General features: G+C 42.7%; 1 protein-coding gene across 20 annotated transcripts in view; it reads left to right on the top strand.

Moving 5' to 3' along the window:
• The window catches only part of RCBTB2 (RCC1 and BTB domain containing protein 2), an 86,134-nt gene that overhangs the window by 7,815 nt on the left and 59,206 nt on the right, over positions 1-19,113 (top strand). For 15 of the 20 annotated variants that reach the window (XR_010600804.1, XR_010600803.1, XM_065593740.1 and 12 more), the window contains one exon: positions 2,017-2,083. Coding sequence is in view for 13 of the 20 variants with exons in the window: in XM_065593740.1 (XP_065449812.1) it covers positions 2,042-2,083 (42 nt within the window). In the remaining 7 variants the exon portion in view is untranslated. Of the gene's footprint in view, positions 1-2,016; positions 2,084-19,113 lie in introns of those variants that run through there. The other 5 variants (XR_010600786.1, XR_010600808.1, XR_010600807.1 and 2 more) reach the window with 5 other exon arrangements.

Below are 19,113 nucleotides of genomic sequence, written 5' to 3'. Positions count from 1 at the left end.
GGATCATCCTAAAGTATGTGGACCTTTACTAATGAATAGAAATGAATTTGAAGACCAAAGCGCCATGCTTTGTTCTAAACATAATCAAATTACAATATTCCAATCCAGTTGATGAATAGCATTGATTTATAGGTTTCAGTTCAATCAGAACAAAGGCTGAGGGGATATTATTGTTCTGTATAAATACATCAGGATGGCAAACACCAAGAAGGGAGAAGAGCTGTTTAAATTACAGGGCAATGTTGGCACAGGAACAAATAGGCATAAGCTGTCCATGAATAAATTTAGTGTGGAAATTAGAAGAAGGGTTCTACCCATTAAAGAAGTAAGGTTCTGAAATAGCCTTTCAATAGGAATGATGAGGGTAAACGACCTAACTAGTTTTAAGATTGAGTTTGGTAAAATTATATGACAGGATTGCCTGTGAAAGCAAAGGTCTGGACTTGATGACCCAGGAGGTCTCTTCCACTCCTATGTTCTTAACCTTTCCAAAATGTAGAGTTCCATATTCACACTTAAATTGGAAAATCTAATCCATAATTCATGACTGTACTCTTAGGAAACCTGTCAGTAGTATAAATTAACTGTATTCTAGGGAATCCCTAAATATCTCCTGTGGGACATATGCCAGGGTTGCTAAGAAGAGTTGGAAGACCGAAAGGCTAAATACTACATAAGGTCCAGAATTAGCAAGTTACTCTAAGCATCTGAGTAGTCCCATTGGATTCAATGTGACTACTTGCATGCTTAAAGTTAGGCACGTTCTTAAGTTAAATGTTCACATACGTGGCACCCTTCACAAACATAATGTACTATTATTTGTTTGTGCATTGGCAGTACACAGTTTCTAATCAGGATAGATGCCCTGTTGTGTTAGGTGATATACAAACACAGTGAAAAATCCAGCGGACAAGCATAAAGTTAACTGCTTTTGTTTTACCCTATTATGACTGGAAAAAGGAGAGAGGGGGAGATGAGACGAGGCTAAAGTGGAAATAATAGGGTATCCTATGGAACATAGGATGAAAGTCACATTGGGCAAATGAAGATAAACTCTTAACATTAGCATTCGATCTGTACAATCTGTTCTTATTGTTGATGCAAGAGTTGGAAAGCACATAACTTGACATTCGGATACCAGGCTGAGTTTGCAGAGCTGTCGATTTTCCTTGTAAACTGAGAAAATTTTAAGGGAATCATTAAACAATAAAATCTGAAACCCAAAAAGCCATTTTATATCTGTAAAGTCACTTTTCAGAGGAGACCTGTAGGGAACAGTATCTGAGAGGGTTATGTTACACAGGGCATGATATGTGCAATAAATCATGTTTTTACATCATCATATCTTTGTTTCCAGGTCAGCTTTATTCAGCTTTAGAAAAGCACATAACTATCACTTTAAGCATTTGTATTAGCCAAGTTTTAAATTCATTCTTTCTATTAGAGTGCATAAAGGACCTAGAAAATTACTTTAAGCATTAAATACACTTTTTCCTTCCCATTCCGAGTCAGATACCTGAAAAACAGATTACAATTTCCAATTCCCCCCCCCCCCCCTCAAATCACCATTGCGCTAAAAACTAGCCTGAGAATATTCAACTCAACGTATTGGAAAGTTATCTTTAGCCAATTTCAGGCAGTTTTGAAAAAAATTTCAGTGGGAGAGCAGCAGGCCAGGGCCGCCCAGAAGGGGGGGGGGCAAGTGGGGCAATTTGCCCCAGGCCCTGGGCCCCACAGGGGCCCCCACGAGAATATAGTATTCTATAGTATTGCAACTTTTTTTTATGGAAGGGGCCCCCAAAATTGCTTTGCCCCAGGCCCCCTGAATCCTCTGGACAGCCCTGCAGCAGGCCGGAGTCCCTCTTCATAATTTTACAGACCAAATGCCAAGAAGTTTGTCCTGTCCTTGATCTCCTTCTTAACACACACGTTTTAGTTGAACTAAAACACTTAAAATGTAGATAATTCTATAAGATATAGTCACGAGGAATATTAACCAAAATTATTTCTCTGCAGGCTGGTGGTACAGGATCAAGTCCCTATGGAGGCTGAATCTCCTGTTTCCCATGGAGTCACTGGCAAGGTCAGAGTTGAGCATCACAACAGAATATCAGTTTGTTTTGTGCACGTCATGGTACATTACTTGTAGATAAAGAAGTTTAATTGGCTGCATTATAGTAGTGCTTTAATAAAGATTATGAGAGAATCACAAGACCAAGAATTTAGATAAGCAGCATTTCTCTCACAAGTGTTAATGTTCTTATCTGATTCAAGAGAACGTTAAACAGAGGAGCAGTATATTTTCATTAAGTAGTTTGACTTGTTCCCCTGGTCTACAGAATCACCTTAATTTATCATGAAGCTCCACACTAATTCATTCTGGCCTAGTGTTTTGCCAACACACATCTGTAGGAATTAATTATTTTACAGTGATGTGATAACTTTCCCCCAGTCATTTTTTCATCCTAGGAGTGTAAAACTGAATAAAACACTTAATTCAAGTTTGGGAGCATAATAGTGAATTTTTAAAATTAACTATCCTAGAAAGAAAACTGGGCTAGCCAGTTTCTGTATAGGCTGTTAAGATCAGATGGTTTGAAGAAGTATTGAATGATCCAAGCCTGCACTGGTTGTGGAGCAGTGAATATGAAAACTATATTCACAAAGATAAAATCTCCCTTAGTGTTTGGACTTGCTTGCAATTTTGGTCTTTAGACTCCTCAACAGCACAGGGGGTGGGCAGTCAGAGAGTCCTTCCGCTAATATCTTCTTCAAGTACTGTACCTATAGGTTCTCAACGTCAGGTGTGCATGTGACCAATGCGTCTTTGATTGAAGATTTTTGGTAGAAATGCTCATACGGCCTGCACATGTGCCCTACACAACCACATGCCCTGTACCCAAGATATATAGAGCTGCTCGGGCAACCTCCCCATCCCCCAGTTCCTTCTCATCACTTTGGCCTAGGATCGATCATTTAGCACGCCTGCTTCTATCGTTAACTTTTGAACTTCTGCCTTTAAGTTTCGTTAGTACAGTTATTTACTTTTGTACTTTTTATATGTTTCATTTTGTGTGAGGGGCTTGTTTTATACTAATGATCATTTAACCTTACCCAATCATCACCATAACATCGGATGTATTTCTTTTGGACTGGAGAAGGGGTTGCATTTAGGGCGACACACCATTCAGGGCAAATGGCCTGCCCAAGAAGCACTTTTACACTTCAATCTTTTGGAGCTGCGGGCAGGCAGGAATGCTTGTGTTCACTTCCTCCCATTAATCAGGGGGAAAATCCGTGACGGTCATGATAGACAACATAGTCTCCATGTTCTCCATTGCCTGTCAGGGAAGTGGGGAAGATCCTTTTCTCTTTTGTAACAAAACAATAAAGCGATGGAACTGGTGTATGGCCAATCATACCCTAATTTCAGCCACCTACATTTCAGGTGTACGAGACACCATGGATGACAATCTTAGCAAGCACTTCTTCCAAGATTACAAATAGGGGTTGGACTCTCAGATTCTTAGTCACATATTACTGACCTCAGGGTTTCTTGCGGGTTTCTTTGTCACCATCACCAACAGGAAGTGCAAACAATTCTGCTTGAGCAGAGGATTGAGCCTCCATTCACTTGAGATGCCTTCTTTGTTCCATGAATTAAGGGTCTTTTGTATGCATTTCCTCCAACATATTTAGTCCTCAAATTGGTAAATAAGATCAAGCAAGATAAAGCCAAGACCACATTAGTGGTTCCAAAGTGGCCCAGACAGGTCTGAAACCCTTACTTGATTCTCTTTGCTGTCTCTCCGCTGTTGATTCTTCCATCCATTGCTCACCTGCTCTCTCAGATCTCTGGTCAGACTCTCCATTCCAGTCTGGGAGTTCTTCATATCAAGGCTTGGCTACTCAATCCTTCTCAGGAATAGACTCTTCCTTTTCTGCAGAGGTATCACAGGTGTTATTAAACATCAGGAAAGTGTCTACCCAAAGTACTTACCTTCAGAATGGAAGAGATTTCAACACTGGTGTGTCCGACAACAATTTTCACCCGTTAATTCTTCCCTCTCTGCTAACCTTATCTATCTGTTGGAATGATAAAAATCTGTGAGTTCCATCAGGGTTCACTGGTGACTCTAAAGGCCTTTCGTTCCTCTGTTGAGGGATTCTCAGTGTATGCTCATCCAAGGGACTGAGAAACCTTTTTTCTTACATTATGTAGGCCAGTCCTGTATAGGATTTAAACTTGATAATTAATTGTCTTATGAAACCCCCTCTGAACCAATGGCCACTTATTCCCTTCTTCACCTGTTCATGAAAATGACCTTTTTGGTGACCATCTCTTCCCCCCAGAAGAGTCGGGGGCTTTAATGGCAGATACAGGCAGTCCTCGACTTTACAACGTTTGAGTTACGATGAACAGCACTCATGATGTTTATAAATTGTCATCGTGTTTTGATTTTACGATGCTGGTTTTGACTTTACGATGCTCAATGTGACATTGTTCCTATGGGAAATTCGAGTTACGACGTTTTCAACTTATGACGCGATATTCAGGAACCAATTGTGTCGTAAGTCCGAGGATTGCCAGTACTCCTTTTACACTATTCCTCAAGGAAAAGTTTGACTATGACTACATCCTAAGTTCCTTTTTAACGTGACTTCTGAATTTCACATCCACCAAGTCATTCATCTCCCAAGTTATTTTCCCGAACCCACACCAGTTTAAGGAAGATGCTCCCTTCAACACTTTGGACAATAGGAGGGTTTTATCTGGACAGAATCAAACCATGTGGAAAGTCTCCCTGACTATTTATTTTGATTGTGAACAGATCCAAGGGGTCCACAGTCTCCACCAGAGTCTCTGGAGGTGGCTCTCAGAATGTATCCTCATATTTAACCTCCTTCTAGGATGTTAGCTCATTCTATGAGATCTCTGTCTACATCTGTGGTGTTACTTAAACAGGTTCCTGTTCTTGAGATTTGCAAGGCTCTGACCTGGACTTCGATACATACCTTTTCCAAGTGTTATGTGGTGGTTCATTTTTCTAGATCAGTTTTCTCTTCAGTATTAGACTCAGCTCTGAAGTTCCCTCCTCCTGATGAGAGTTCTGCTCTGAAGTCACCTGAAATGGAGCACCCATAGGAACACTAATTGAAGGAGGAGAGACTACTCATCTTGTGCAGTAATTGGAGTTCTTTGAGTTGTGTGCTCCTATGGGTGCTCTACTACCTGCCGTCCTTCTCCTCTGCTTCTGAGTTTCCTTTGCAGGACTTTGCGGTAGAGAAGAAACTAAGGCCGGTTCATCTGCACAGCCCTGTCTATCCTCATTATGGGACACACGGATGTGTAGGACACATGCATGGGTCAAATGGGCACTGCTACTAAAAATCTCCCATGAAAGGTGCATGGGGCACATGTGCACCTGAAGTGGAGCACCCATAAGGACACACATCTGAAAGAACTCCAGTTTACTGTACAAGGTGACTAACCTCTCCTACCTGAATACTTGAGAAGGACCATTACACATTATCAGAAAAACACATGTTAAAAGAGTGGATTATCTTAAGTGGAGTTATTAGATTTTCAGGCCAGGGGTTCATACAACCTTTCAGACTTTTTGGAGAAAATTAGATGGGGAGTATGGAAGGTAAAAAAATGAGAATAAGGAAGCCACATATATCATCTCAGTCATTTACTGGGTCGAACATATCTGTTAATTCCTAAAACAGATTTCTAATTAATTCATGGGAGTTAGTAAGTTGTATTAAAGCATCTTTATTTTTATATTTTACAAGGATTTTAATATAACAATATTTTTAATGGGCAGTTTTGGTAATGCTTTTTTTCCCATTGTTTCCTATGATGTATGATTTTAGTTTTGTAAGTAATGTTAAAGAAATGCTATAATTTTCATTACATTTTATATAAGGGTATCTTTGAGTGCCTCCAGACTAGGGATGTTATTGAAGAGAAAACCACACCATTACTTGTTCTGACCCATCGCTGGGCAGATAGGAGAGAACTGAAACACAGACTCTAAATCTTTAAGAAACCAGTGTCTGTTTTCGCGAAAAGCCACGAAATTTGTGGAGATGGAGATAAACCTTGGCTGTCCTTTAGAACTTCAGGCTACATCACATCAGCAAATGCAGCTTGGAGAACAGTCGGTGACATTGTGAAAAGCAGTCACTTTAAGAGTCTGTGATATTTAAAAAAAAAAAAAAAAAACTAAAAAACTGCACATCAACCAAACATTGACATTGAAATATTACCATTCTGACCTAATTGGACAAACATTTCACTGGTTTTGTGTCCATAAACAAATGCTAAACAGTACCCAAACAAGGAATGCAGAGCACTGAAGGCATTTGGCCAATGTGTTTATTTATAGAGGCATTCAATATTATTTTGACTTACTGTTTGGTGAATGTCTTTAGGTAAGGTGCACTGAAAAATAAATAAGTCTTTATATCAGTTCTTCTTTGAGTAGATGCATACATGTATTCCAAGTAGGTGTGTGCGTGTGCCAGAGGTGGAGACTTTTGCCTAGCAGTACCCATAGAGGGGCAGTGCTTGTGCCTCATGCCTGTAGTCTCTCCCCGGCTAGATGAGGTGGCGCTGCCCCGAGTCCCCTCAGTTCCTTCTCACTGCCTGTCGGCTGTAGTTGGAGCTCTCTGTGGTTATTGTGTCACAATCTTGCAATTTATCTTCTAAGCCTAGTATTATTGAACATTGTTAATAGTCAGTAGTGTTAGAGTAAAAGTTATAGAGTAGACTATAGCATAGTGGTAACGGTAGTTCTCCTCTGGGATTCAAGCATTGCACTTTGTGTGAATTAGTGATTCCCAACAGTGACCCCAACATGCAGTGGTTGCTCTGCCTTGGCAAAGCCAAGTTTAAAGAGTGCTGTTCGATCTGCAGGCCATTCAAAAAGGGGATTCAGGTGACACAGGACCTTTGCCTGAAGCAGCACCTGCTTGAACAGGCCATGAGGCCTGACCCAGTACTGAGGACTTCCTTAGGCTCCAGATTGCCCTCAGGATTGGCAAGTGCTGCTGCTTCCCGTTCTAGGGCACGGGCCTTTCCGAAGAAGTGCAGGAGTTGTTCTCTACCGTCAGCACCAAAGAAGGGGTCGCATATGATGGATTGTGAGTGCTCCAACTCTTGGGGTGACTCTTATGGCGCCATGTCTGGCGTATGGGATGGCATGGGTGCCTCTGACCCTCCCTAGGTAGAGAGTAGGGAGGGAAGACACCCTGGGCTGTCAACTCTGGGGTTCCGGCCTCTGAGTGTCCATTGAGTCTGGTGCCAATGGGAAGAATGCCGGTAGCAACAGTATCAGTAATGTTGGCGTAACATGCTGTGGTTAACTTCCTCTGCCTTTCAGTACCGTCCTCACTGCTAGTCCAAGCCTTTGTGAGGTTGGCGTCTGCAATGGCCCCCCATTTAGAGCATGCAGTTGAACTCTTCAGCCCTTTGGCACAGCACCAGGAAGCACCCCTCGCAGGGGTTGGTATGCACATGGTATCGGAGACAGTACAAGGTTCTTCATTACTGGGCCCTCCCTTGGCACCGATGCAGTTGATGCTGCAGATGGTTCCATGGAGGTTGTCACCGCCCTCAACGTCAAGGCATGCGGGTGCTCTGGTACTGTTGTTTGCATTGAGACTGACCTTGCCTTTGGCACCAGTGGTGCCGGCTACCATGGGAGAGCCAATTCCAATCTCATTCTGGGCCATGGATGAGTTGGACTGCCTGTTGGCTTCCTCTAGAGTTGCTCCTCCTATGTGTACGAGATCCCGGGACTTCAGAGTCAGGATCCTCGTCCTCCCATTCCACTTCACCGGAGGAAGTCTGAAGGCCACCAGTAGACCAATACAGCTACCAGGGATGGCATGCACCCCCGAAGCCAGAATGGAGGCCTCTGGTGTGGCACCTACTGGCCACCAATGCCTTACCTATACCAGTGGCCCTCTTGGGCTCAGTGGAAAGCTCAGGACTTGCTTGTCATCCAAATCAAAAACAAGATCACCAGCTTCTGTGGTATTGGTGGCTGCAGATAAGCTGCAAGTCCAGATGCCCGCAGTTCCCCTTCCTGCAGAGCTGCCGGAGTTTTCCCATCCAGAGACTTTGCCTCGTCCCCAGACAATGCAGCGTTGCTTGGTTCATCCTCCCCTTCCATCCTGGAGGACTTCAAGACCTAACAAGATCTTTTATGTCGTGTGACCTTGTCCCTTGAAATTCAGGCGGAGTTTCTGCAGGAGAATACCCATAACTTGTGGTCATGCTCCAGCCCTCTGTCCCTGGGAGAGTGGCTTTCCAGTTAATGAGGTGCTCCTTGAGCCTGTGAGGGCTCTTTGAGGTTCGCTGGACTCAGTACCACCGGTGGCCAAGCACTTGAAGAAGTGTTATATTGTGCCTCTACAAAGATTGAGGGGTTCTGTTCCCATCCGGCCCTGAATTCCCTGGTGGTCACGGCGTTGAATAACAGAACTCATCAGGGCAGGTTCAAGTTCTTCCCCAAGGACAGAGACTTGAAGTGCTTGGATCTTTTGGTAGCAAGATACACACCTCCTCTTAACTACAGATGAAGATCACGAACCAACAAGCTTTTCTGGCCAAATATCACTTTCTTGGTTGATCAGCTGTGGCCAAATGTAAGGAGCAGTTGTCTGAGGCTTCCCGGGATGAATTTTGGGTAGTGTTGCAGAGGGCTGCTTGGGGCTAAAATGTCTCTGCAGTCTGCCCTTGATGGGGCGGATACATTGACCAGGCTGATGGGCCCAGCCCAGGCTGCCTCTCCAAGGCTTTCCACTGCAGCTGGCAGTTAACTCTGTTGTACTCATTCGCTCTTATCTTGATCGTTCCCCAGGTTATTGCCAAGCTCAAAGCAGATCGAGCCAGGCTCATCCTGATTGGCTCTGGCGTGGCTGAGGCAGCGCTTGGACCTCCTCGCTCCATCAGTTCAGCCTCCCATGCTGCTTCCTCCCTTTCCCATCCTCCTCACACAATACCGCTGCTGCAGTGGCGATCGCTCCTTGCACCTTATGGCATGGCTAGATGGATAACATCTTGTATCAAGAATGTATATGAGATAGTATTGGCTGCACCTCCTCAGCAGATACGGGCACATTCAACGAGAGCACAGGCAATGTTGGTGGCATTCCTTAATGGTATTTCCATATTGGACATTTGTAGGGAGTTCACATGGTCATCCATATATTTACAGAGGATTATGCAATCACTTCTTCTTCCAAAGTGGTGTTAATGTAGTAAGAGTAGTGCTGTGATCCTTACTGAGGTAGACTCTGAGCCCGCCTTCAGATGAGGGTACTGATCACTAGTCACCTACGTGGAATACAGGTCTGCATCTATTCAAAGAAGAAACAGTTACTTACTATAACTGTGGTGCTTCAAGATGTGATGTAGACCCCCTCTGTCCCCTCTGGATCGCAGTCTTCCCTTGGATGTTAGGTGCAAAGGAACTGAGATGGGTCAGGATGGTGCTGCCTCATATAGCCAAGGGAAGGCCTACAGATACAAGGCATGAGTGCCACCCCGCTACGGGTACTGCTAGGGAAAAGTCTCTGGCTCCGGCATGTGGGGTGCGCACACACCTACTTGGAATACACATCTACAGCATATCTTGAAAAACCACGGTTACAGTAAATAACAGTTTCTTCTTAACTCTTGCCATTCTGCCATAACATGCTATACATTATGTAATGTGATATCTAGGTAAAATTGTGCTACTTAATGACACAGTGGTATAATTCTGAGTGCCCTTGCTTTTATTGGTTGTCAACTCATTGGCAGTTTCAGGAAGAAAGTGTGAAGGTTGCATTAGTGGCAACTTAAACTCATGCCTTGGTATTAAATTACTCCAAATTGGCACTGCTGTAGCTTCAGTGTAGACACTACCTACACCGATGGGAAGGTTCTCCTGTCAGCATAGGTAATTCACCTCTACAGCAGGTGGTAGCTAGGTGGATGGTAGAAGTCTTCTATCTTCCTAGTGCTGTCGACCCAGGGTGTTAGGTTATAGCTACATCTCTCAGAGGTGTGGATTTTTCACACCCAAGAGACCTATCTATATTAATGTAAGCTCCTAGTTTAGACAGCCTAAGTGGTGTTAATCAAAAAACCAACAACGTGCTGATCCACAAAATAACTGCTTCAGAGCACTAGAAAATGGCTTTTTTTGTTTGAGGAGTGAAAATGGCACTTTGGCCTTGTCTACACTACACAGTACTGTTGACAAAAGTCAGCTTTCGTCGACAAAACAGTGGAGCTGTACACACTGAAATGCTCCTCCTTCTGATGTAACTCCCTTGCTATGCTGACATAATAAAAACACTTGATGAGCATCATAGAGCTTTTTGTGATGTAGTTAGAGTGATGCAGTGTCAGTGTAGACACTGCACTTGGTTAGGTTGTCCTAATGGGTTTCCAGGAGGTATCCCATAATGCCCATCCTGACTGTTGTGGTCAGCAGTTTGAACTCCGCTGTCTTGAAGATACACATGTGCCCCTTCCCTGTTTAAAGGCTTGGGAATTTTTGAAATTCCTCTTCCTGTTTGCTTCGTGTGCACAGTTCACACAGCATCTTCCCAGCTGACCATGCTGGCTTTCCACAGCAGATTCTCTCCCGCATGGAGCACACTGGAGCTGTTGGATCTGCTGAGTCTATGGCGAGAGGAGGCTGTGCAGTTGCAGCTTTGCTCCAGCCATAAGAACTTTGATACCTATGGGCTGATTGCTAGTGGCATGCAGGAGAAGAGACACAAAAGGGACACACAGCAGTGCCGTGCCAAGATCAAGGAGCTGAGGCAGGCAGGCCAGAAGGCAAGGGAGGCCAACTGTTGCTCTGGTGTGGCACTGAAGACATGCCGCTTCTATAAGGAGTTGCACGCCATCCTTGGTGGCGGTCCCACTTTCACCACCAAGAGCCCCATGGATACTTCGGTGGAACTGGAGTCAGCGGCCAGCAGACTCAACCCCGATAATGAAGTGGTGGATGAGGAAGTGGAGCACAAGGATGATGTGGAGCAAAGAGCAGGGTCGTCTGGTGGCGTGGCGAGTCAGGACGTCTTTTCCACTCTGGAGGGGTCTAGCCAGTGATAACATTGAAACACTGTGGCTATACGTAGGAATATTTGCTCACTACAATTAATGCTCAGGAAGCAAGCACTACAAGGGTAATTCAAGGCGACAAGTAATCATTGGCCAAATCCATCACATAAAGACACATTACTGGGAATCATTGTCAAAATGCTCCTTCAAAGGCTCCCTGATTAGAATAGTCAACTGCTGCGCTCCTCTAATTGCCCTGGTATCTGGCTGCTCAAAATCAGCAGCCAGCTGGTCAGCCTCAGCCGTCCAACCCTGTGGAAAGTTTTCCCCTTTCACTTCACAAATATTATGTAGAGTACAGCAGGCCACAATGACCATCAGAATATTTTCATCATTGAGGTCTAACCAGACAAAAAGACAGTACCAGCGACCTTTTAATTGGCCAAAGGCACATTCAACAGTCATTTGGCACCTGCTGAACTTGTTGAAGTGCTTCTTGATGCTGTCTAGGTTCCCGGTGTAAGGCTTCATGAGCCCTGGAAGCAAGAGGTAAGTGTGATCTCCAAGGATCACTATGGGCATTTGCACATTCCCGATTGGAATCTTCTGGTCTGAAAAGAAAGTCCCAGCATGCAGCTTTCTTATAGTCCAGTGTTCTGAAAGATGCATGCATCATGCACCTTCCCTGACCAGTCCACACTGCTGTCAGTGTAACGGCCCCGGCGATCCACCAGCGCCTGCAAGACCATGGAGAAGTAGCCCCTTCAGGTGGTATACTCGTCGCAAGATGGTCTGGGACCAAAATAGGGATATGCATTCCATCTATCACACTGTGAATCTGATTGCCTCAAAGCCATCAGTTATTGCTTGCACATTACCAAGAGTCATAGTCCTTCGTAGCAGGAGGTGATAAATGGCCCTACATACTTGCATCACTGCAACCCCCAGGGTATACTTTCCAACCCCAAACTGATTCGCAACTGATCAGTAGGAGTTTGGAGTTGTCAGCTTCCACACAGCATTTGCCACTCGCTTTTCTACAGTAAGGGCAGCTCTCATTCTGGTGTCCTTGTGCCACAGAGCTAGGGAGAGCTCCGCACGCAGTTCCATGAAGGTGGATGTGTGACTGTGATGGGTTAGATCACAGAAACCCTCTTGGGAGCTGCCAACCTATGTGCCAAGATTACTTCTGCCCCTGCTTTCCTGCCCTTTCAGCTTAGGACTTCGGTGCCCTGCCTGGTTTGAGCCAGACTCGCTAGCCTGCTGCAAACCCAGACCCAGGTCTGAACCACGTCCCCTAACAGCTGTAGGCTTAATTGAAAGCAGCTTATAGAAGTGTTCTTGTCTTTAACTCAGATGCCCAACTCCCAATGGGGTCTAAACCCAAATAAATCCATTTTACCCTGTATAAAGCTTATACAGGGTAAACTCATAAATTGTTTGCTCTCTATAACACTGAGAGAGATATGCACAGCTGTTTTCCCCCTCCCCCCAGGTATTAATACATACTCTGAGTTAATTAATAAATAAAAAGGGATTTTATTAAATACAGAAAGTAGGATTTAAGTGGTTCCAAGTAGTAACAGACAGAACAAAGTGAATTACCAAGTAAAATAAAATAAAACACAAGTCTATGTCTAAGAAACTGAATACAAATAACATCTCACCCAGTAAGTTTCCTTTTACAGACTAGTCTCCTTTTAGCCTGGGTCCAGCAATCACTCACACCCCCTGTAGTTACTGTCTTTTGTCCCAGTTCCTTTCAGGTATCCTTGGGGGTAGAGAGGCTGTCTCTTTAGCCAGCTGAAGACCAAATGTAGGGGTCTCCCATGGGCTTAAATAGACTTTCTCTTGTGGGTGGAGACCCCCTCCTCCCTCCTATGAAAAGTCCAGCTCCAACATGGAGTTCTGGAATCACCTGGGCAAGTCACAAGTCCATGCATGACTCACAGTTTTTACAGGCAGAAGCCATTGCCCACATGGTATCTTGAATGTCTCCAGGAAGACTTCTTATGTGGATTGGAGCATTCCAAGATGCATTGTTCCTTAAGTGCTTCTTGATTGGGCACTTAACTTTGCGAATTCCTTTCCCCAGGAACTGACCAAATGCTCTACTAAGGTTATTTAGAAATCAAGCCAGTACACGGCCAATATTCATAACTTTGAATACAAAAATGTTACATGCATACAAATAGGATTAATAGATTCAGTAGATCAAAACCTTTACATAGATATGTTACATGGCATATGTAGCACAGAACATATTCTAGTTATGTCATATATATTCATAAGTATATTTCCATAAAACCTTATGGGGGGGCACCGTCACAGTGCGCATCCGAAAGATCTACAGTCACTGCTTGTCATCCCATACATGCATCATGATGCAATCCCACCACTCAGTGCTTGTTTCCCTAGCCCAGCACTAACAGTCCACCGTGGCAAGCTGTCCCGTGAATGCCAGCAGCAATCTTGAATTATTTGTTTCCCTGGAAGACAACAGGGCAGGCATCTCTGAATCATTCTCTGTTTCGCATCTCATGAACTACTGCTGGACCAGCGCGTTGTGTTCATAACACTCATCACCAGACTGGTCAGCAGCTCAGGATCCATGCTGTCAGGCACACAGCTTACAAGGGTAGTTGAAAAATGGTGCAAAATGAAGTAGGAAGCCAATGGAATAGTGGGATGGAAAAAACTGCATGGATAAAATTTTTCCTTATTGTCTTCAAAAACATGGACTATATCCTGTGTTCCTTGCACATCCAAAGTTCCTTTTGATTTCAGTGAGGAAATTTTTGTGGGCAATAATCAGGCCCCATAATCGCAAAGTTTATTGTCTTTGTTTTAGGTCAGTGTAACTTTGGAGAAACAAGCTGTACTCTATTTGATGCAAAATTTTATGAAAACTTTGAATTCTACAATCTTTAGTGATAAATAGTCACTGATAACATACAAATCAGAGGGAATTTTCTGTGGGTTTCTTTGTCACCATCACCAATAGGAAGTGCAAATAATTCTGCTTGAACAGAGGGTTGAGCCTCCATTCACTTGAGATGCCTTCTTTGTTCCATGAATTAAGGGTCTTTTGTATGCATTTCCTCCAACATATTTCGTTCTCAAATTGGTAAGCAAGATGAAGCCAAGACCACATTAGTGGTTCCAACATGGCCCAGACAGGTCTGGTCAACCCTTACTTGATTCACTTTGCTGTCTCTCCGCTGTTGACTCATCCATCCATTCCCCACATGCTCTCTCAGATCTCTGGTCAGACTCTCCATTCTAGTCTGGGAGTTCAAGGCTTGGTTGCTCAATCCTTCTCAGGAATAGACTCTTCCTGTTGTCCAGAGGTACCACAGGTGTTATTAAAAACAGGAAAATGTCTACCCAAAGTACTTACCTTCAGAATGGAAGAGATTTCAACACTGGTGTGTCCGACAACAATTTTCACCCATTAATTCTTCCCTCTCCGCTAATCTTGACTATCTGTTGGAATGATAAAAGTCAGGATTATTTGTGAGTTCCATCAGGGTTCACTGGTGGCTCTAAAGGCTTTTCGTTCCTGTGTTGAGGGATTCTCAGTGTGTGCTCATCCAAGGGACTGAGAGAGCTTTTTTCTTATGTAGGCCAGTCCTGTATAGGATCTAAACTTCATAATTAATTGTCTTATGAAACCCCCTCTGAGCCAAGGGCCACTTGTTCTCTTCTTCACCTATCCATGAAAATGACCTTTTTGGTGACCATCTCTTTCCCCCTAGAAGAGTTGGGGTCTTTAATGGCAGATACAGGCAGTCCTTGACTTTATGACATTCGAGTTATGACGAATGGGACTTATGATGTTTATAATTTGTCATCATGTTTTGATTTTACAGTGTCGGTTTTGACTTTACAATGCTCAATGTGACATTGTTCCTATGGGAAATTCGAGTTACGACATTTTCAACTTATGACGCGATATTCAGGAACCAATTGTGTCATAAGTGCGAGGATTGCCAGTACTCCTTTTACACTATTCCTCAAGGACAAAGTTTGACTACGACTACATCCTAAGTTCCTTTGTGACTTCTGAATTTCACATCCACCAAGTCATTCATCTCCCAAGTTATTTTCCCGAACCCACACCAGTTTAAGGAAGATGCTCCCTTCAACACTTTGGACAATAGGAGGGTTTTATCTGGACAGAATCAAACCATGTGGAAAGTCTCCCTGACTATTTGTTTTGATTGTGAATAGATCCAAGGGGTCCACAGTCTCCATCAGAGTCTCTGGAGGTGGCTCTCAAAATGTATCCTCATATTTAACCTCCTCCTAGGGTGTTAGCTCATTCTACAAGATCTCTGTCTACATCGGTGGTGTTACTTAAATAGGTTCCTGCTGAGATTAACAAGGCTACGACCTGGACTTCGATACATACCTTTTCCAAACATCATGTGGTGGTTCATTTTTCTAGATCAGATGCTGTTGTGAGCAGTGCAGTTTTGTCTTCAGTATTAGACTCAGCTCTGAAGTTCCCTCCTCCTGATGAGAGTTCTGCTCTGAAGTCACCTGAAGTGGAGCACCCATAGGAACACTAATTGAAGGAGAAGAGACTACTCATCTTGTGCAGTAATTGGAGTTCTTTGAGTTGTGTGTTCCTATGGGTGCTCTACTACCTGCCATCCTTCTCCTCTGCTTCTGAGTTTCCTTTGCGGGACTTCGCAGTAGAGAAGAAACTAAGGCCGGTTCATCTGTGCAGCCCTGTATATCCTCACTATGGGACACACGGATGTGTAGGACAAATGCAGGGGCCAAATAGGCACTGTTTTAAAAAATCTCCCATGAAAGGTGCATGGGGCACATGTGCACCTGAAGTGGAGCGCCCATAAGGACACACATCTGAAAGAACTCCAGTTTACTGTACAAGGTGACTAACCTCTCCTACCTGAATACTTGAGAAGGACCATTACACACTATCAGAAAAACACATAATGTTAAAAGAGTGGATTATCTTAAAATGGAGTTATTAGATTGATTGTCAGGCCAGGGGTTCAGACAACCTTTCAGACTTTTTAGAGAGAATTAGATGGGGAGTATGGAAGGTAAGGAGATAAAACATTTAAAATAAGGAAGCCACAAATATCATCTCAGTCCCTTACTGGGTCGAAAATATCTGTTAATTCCTAAGACAGACTTCTAATTAATTCATGGGTGTTAGTAAGTTGTATTAAAGCATCTTTATTTTTATATTTTACAAGGATTTTAATATAACAATATTTTTATTGAGCAATTTTGTTAATGCTTTTTTTCATTGTTTCCTATAATGTGTGATTTTTAGTTTTGTAAGTAATGTTAAAGAATTGCTGTAATTTTCATTACTTTTTATATAAGGGTATCTATGAGTGCCTCTAGACTAGAGATGTTACTGAAGAGAAAACCACCCCATTACTTGTTCTGACCCATCAGCTGGGCAGATAGGAGAGAACTGAAACACAGACTCTAAATCTTTAAGAAACCAGTGTCTGTTTTCGAGAAAGCCAGGAAATTTATGCAGAAGGAGATAAACCTTGGCTGTCCTTTAGAATTTCAGGTTACATCACATCAGCAAATGCAGCTTGGAGAACAGTCAGTGACATTGTGAAAAGCAGTCACTTTAAGAGTCTGTGATATTTTAAAACAAACAAACAAACAAAACTAAAAAACTGCACATCAACCAAATATTGACATTGAAATATTACCATTCTGACCTAATTGAACAAACATTTCATTGGTTTTGTGTCCATAAACAAATGTTAAACAATACCCAAACAAGGAATGCAGAGCACTGAAGGCATTTGGCCAATGTGTTTATTTATAGAGGCATTCAATATTATTTTGACTTACTGTTCAGTGAATGCCTTTAGGTAAGGTGCACTGAAAAATAAATAAGTCTTTTAATCAGTTCTTCTTTGAGTAGATGCATACATGTATTCCAAGTAGGTGTGTGCGTGTGCCAGAGGTGGAGACTTTTGCCTAGCAGTACCCATAGAGGGGCAGTGCTTGTGCCTCATGCCTGTAGTCCCTCCCCTGGCTAGATGAGGTGGCGCTGCCCCGAATCCCCTCAGTTTCTTCTCACTGCCTGTCGGCTGTAGTTTTGTAAGTAATGTTAAAGAAATGCTGTAATTTTCATTACTTTTTATATAAGGGTATCTTTGAGTGCCTCTAGACTAGGGATGTTACTGAAGAGAGCTCTCTGTGGTTGTTATGTCACAATCTTGCAATTTATCTTCTAAGCCTAGTATTATTGAACATAGTTAATAGTCAGTAGTGTTAGAGTAAAAGTTATAGACTATAGCATAGCGGTAATGGTAGTTCTCCCCTGTGATGCAAGCATTGCACTTTGTGTGAATTAGCGATTCCCAACAGTTACCTCACATGCAGTGCTTGCTCTGCCTTAGCAAAGCCAAGTTTAAAGAGTGCTGTTCGATCTGTGGGTCATTCAAAAAGAGGACTCAGGTGACACAGGACCTTTGCCTGAAGCAGCACCTGCTTGAACAGGCCATGAGGCCTGACCCAGTACTGAGGACTTCCTTAGGCTGCAGATTGCCCTCAGGTTTGGCAAGTGCTGCTGCTTCCCGTTCTGGGGCACGGGCTTTTCTGAAGAAGTGCAGGAGTTGTTCTCCCCCATCAGCACCAAAGAAGAGGTCGCATATGATGGATATGTGAGTGTTCCAACTCCCAAGGTGACTCTTCTGGTGCCGGCTCTGGTGCATGGGATGTCATGGGTGCCTCTGACCCTCCCTAGGTAGCGGGTAGGGAGGGCAGATACCCTGTACTGTCAACTCTGGTTCCGGCCTCTGAGTCTGGTGCCAATGGGAAGAATGCCGGTAGCGACAGTGTCAGTAAATTTGGCATAACAGGCTATGGTGGACTTCCGCTGCCTTTCAGTCCCGAAATTTGATTGAGGTTCAGACACTATTTCAGTAGGAAAGTCTTGGTGGAGAGTTGTTTGTGTTTGCAAGTTTAAACAACAAATTTATTATGAGGTCATTGGCTTGTGCTAAATGGCAGGATTTTATCCTTATTCAGAAGACTTTTTTTATACTTACATGTGGAAATCTAAATGATAAATAAATTCATATAGATCATATATTTAATGATCTGAAGTAGTGTTGAAACAGATACATCTAAAACCACAAAGGAGGAAGATAACGAAGCCTTTGTTATTTCAGATGCCTGAAAATAAATTTGGATATTTTTCAAGCGCAAGAGTGTTCTTGGGTAGACTTCTAAAGGAGTTTTTCATCAGTAAATTTGGTAACGTAATGGGGATTATGAATTTTTAAAAAGTTTTTAATATCTTGTAGTATACGATTGGGGAGTTATATGAAGAACAGGTTTGAAATGCTTGTTTTAAAATGAATATTTAGTAATAATTGTGGGGTTTTAAAAATATCTATTATTAAATCCTTTCCCTTTCCTACCTCCTCTTAATAAAGGACTGACTGCTATTTTAATCTCTCTGATGGACTAATAAGAAACAAGAGGTGAAATCCTCACTCTTTTTTGCCATTTACTTTAGTGGGGCTAGGCTATTACTTAAGGTTTCATTGTTTGCCACAAATTGTAACTAACATCCAGATTAGACTAAACTGAAAAAGTAGATCTGTACAAATATTGCAGAGATGTCATAGCTAAGAATTTGAAATAAATAATTTGTTTTCATCAGGGTTGATTTGATTTAAATCAAATTGATTTAAATCATGATTCAAATTGATTTAAATCACTCGTCAGGAAGACTCGATTTAATCATGGATTTTTACATTAAAGTGCATTCTTGTTGGTTGTTATAACCTTAATATTCTTCACAACTCAGAGATAGATGTAGGTTTCATTTTTAGAAGGTACACACTATAGTGATTTAAAGTGATTTATTTTGAAAACTTTTCAGATTAGTTTTACACTATATCAGAAAATGAATGATTGTTTGGTTATTTCATTTACCAAAGGTAATTGAAGCAGATAGTTTACCTCCCCATGACTTCATAAATATCTCCAATTCAATAGGTTAATCATTAATA

Source organism: Chrysemys picta, chromosome 1 (assembly GCF_011386835.1).
Source record: "Chrysemys picta bellii isolate R12L10 chromosome 1, ASM1138683v2, whole genome shotgun sequence".
Taxonomy (NCBI): Eukaryota; Metazoa; Chordata; order Testudines; family Emydidae; genus Chrysemys; species Chrysemys picta.
Note: the sequence above shows the minus strand (reverse complement) of the source record. Positions and strands in the feature narration are given on the sequence as shown.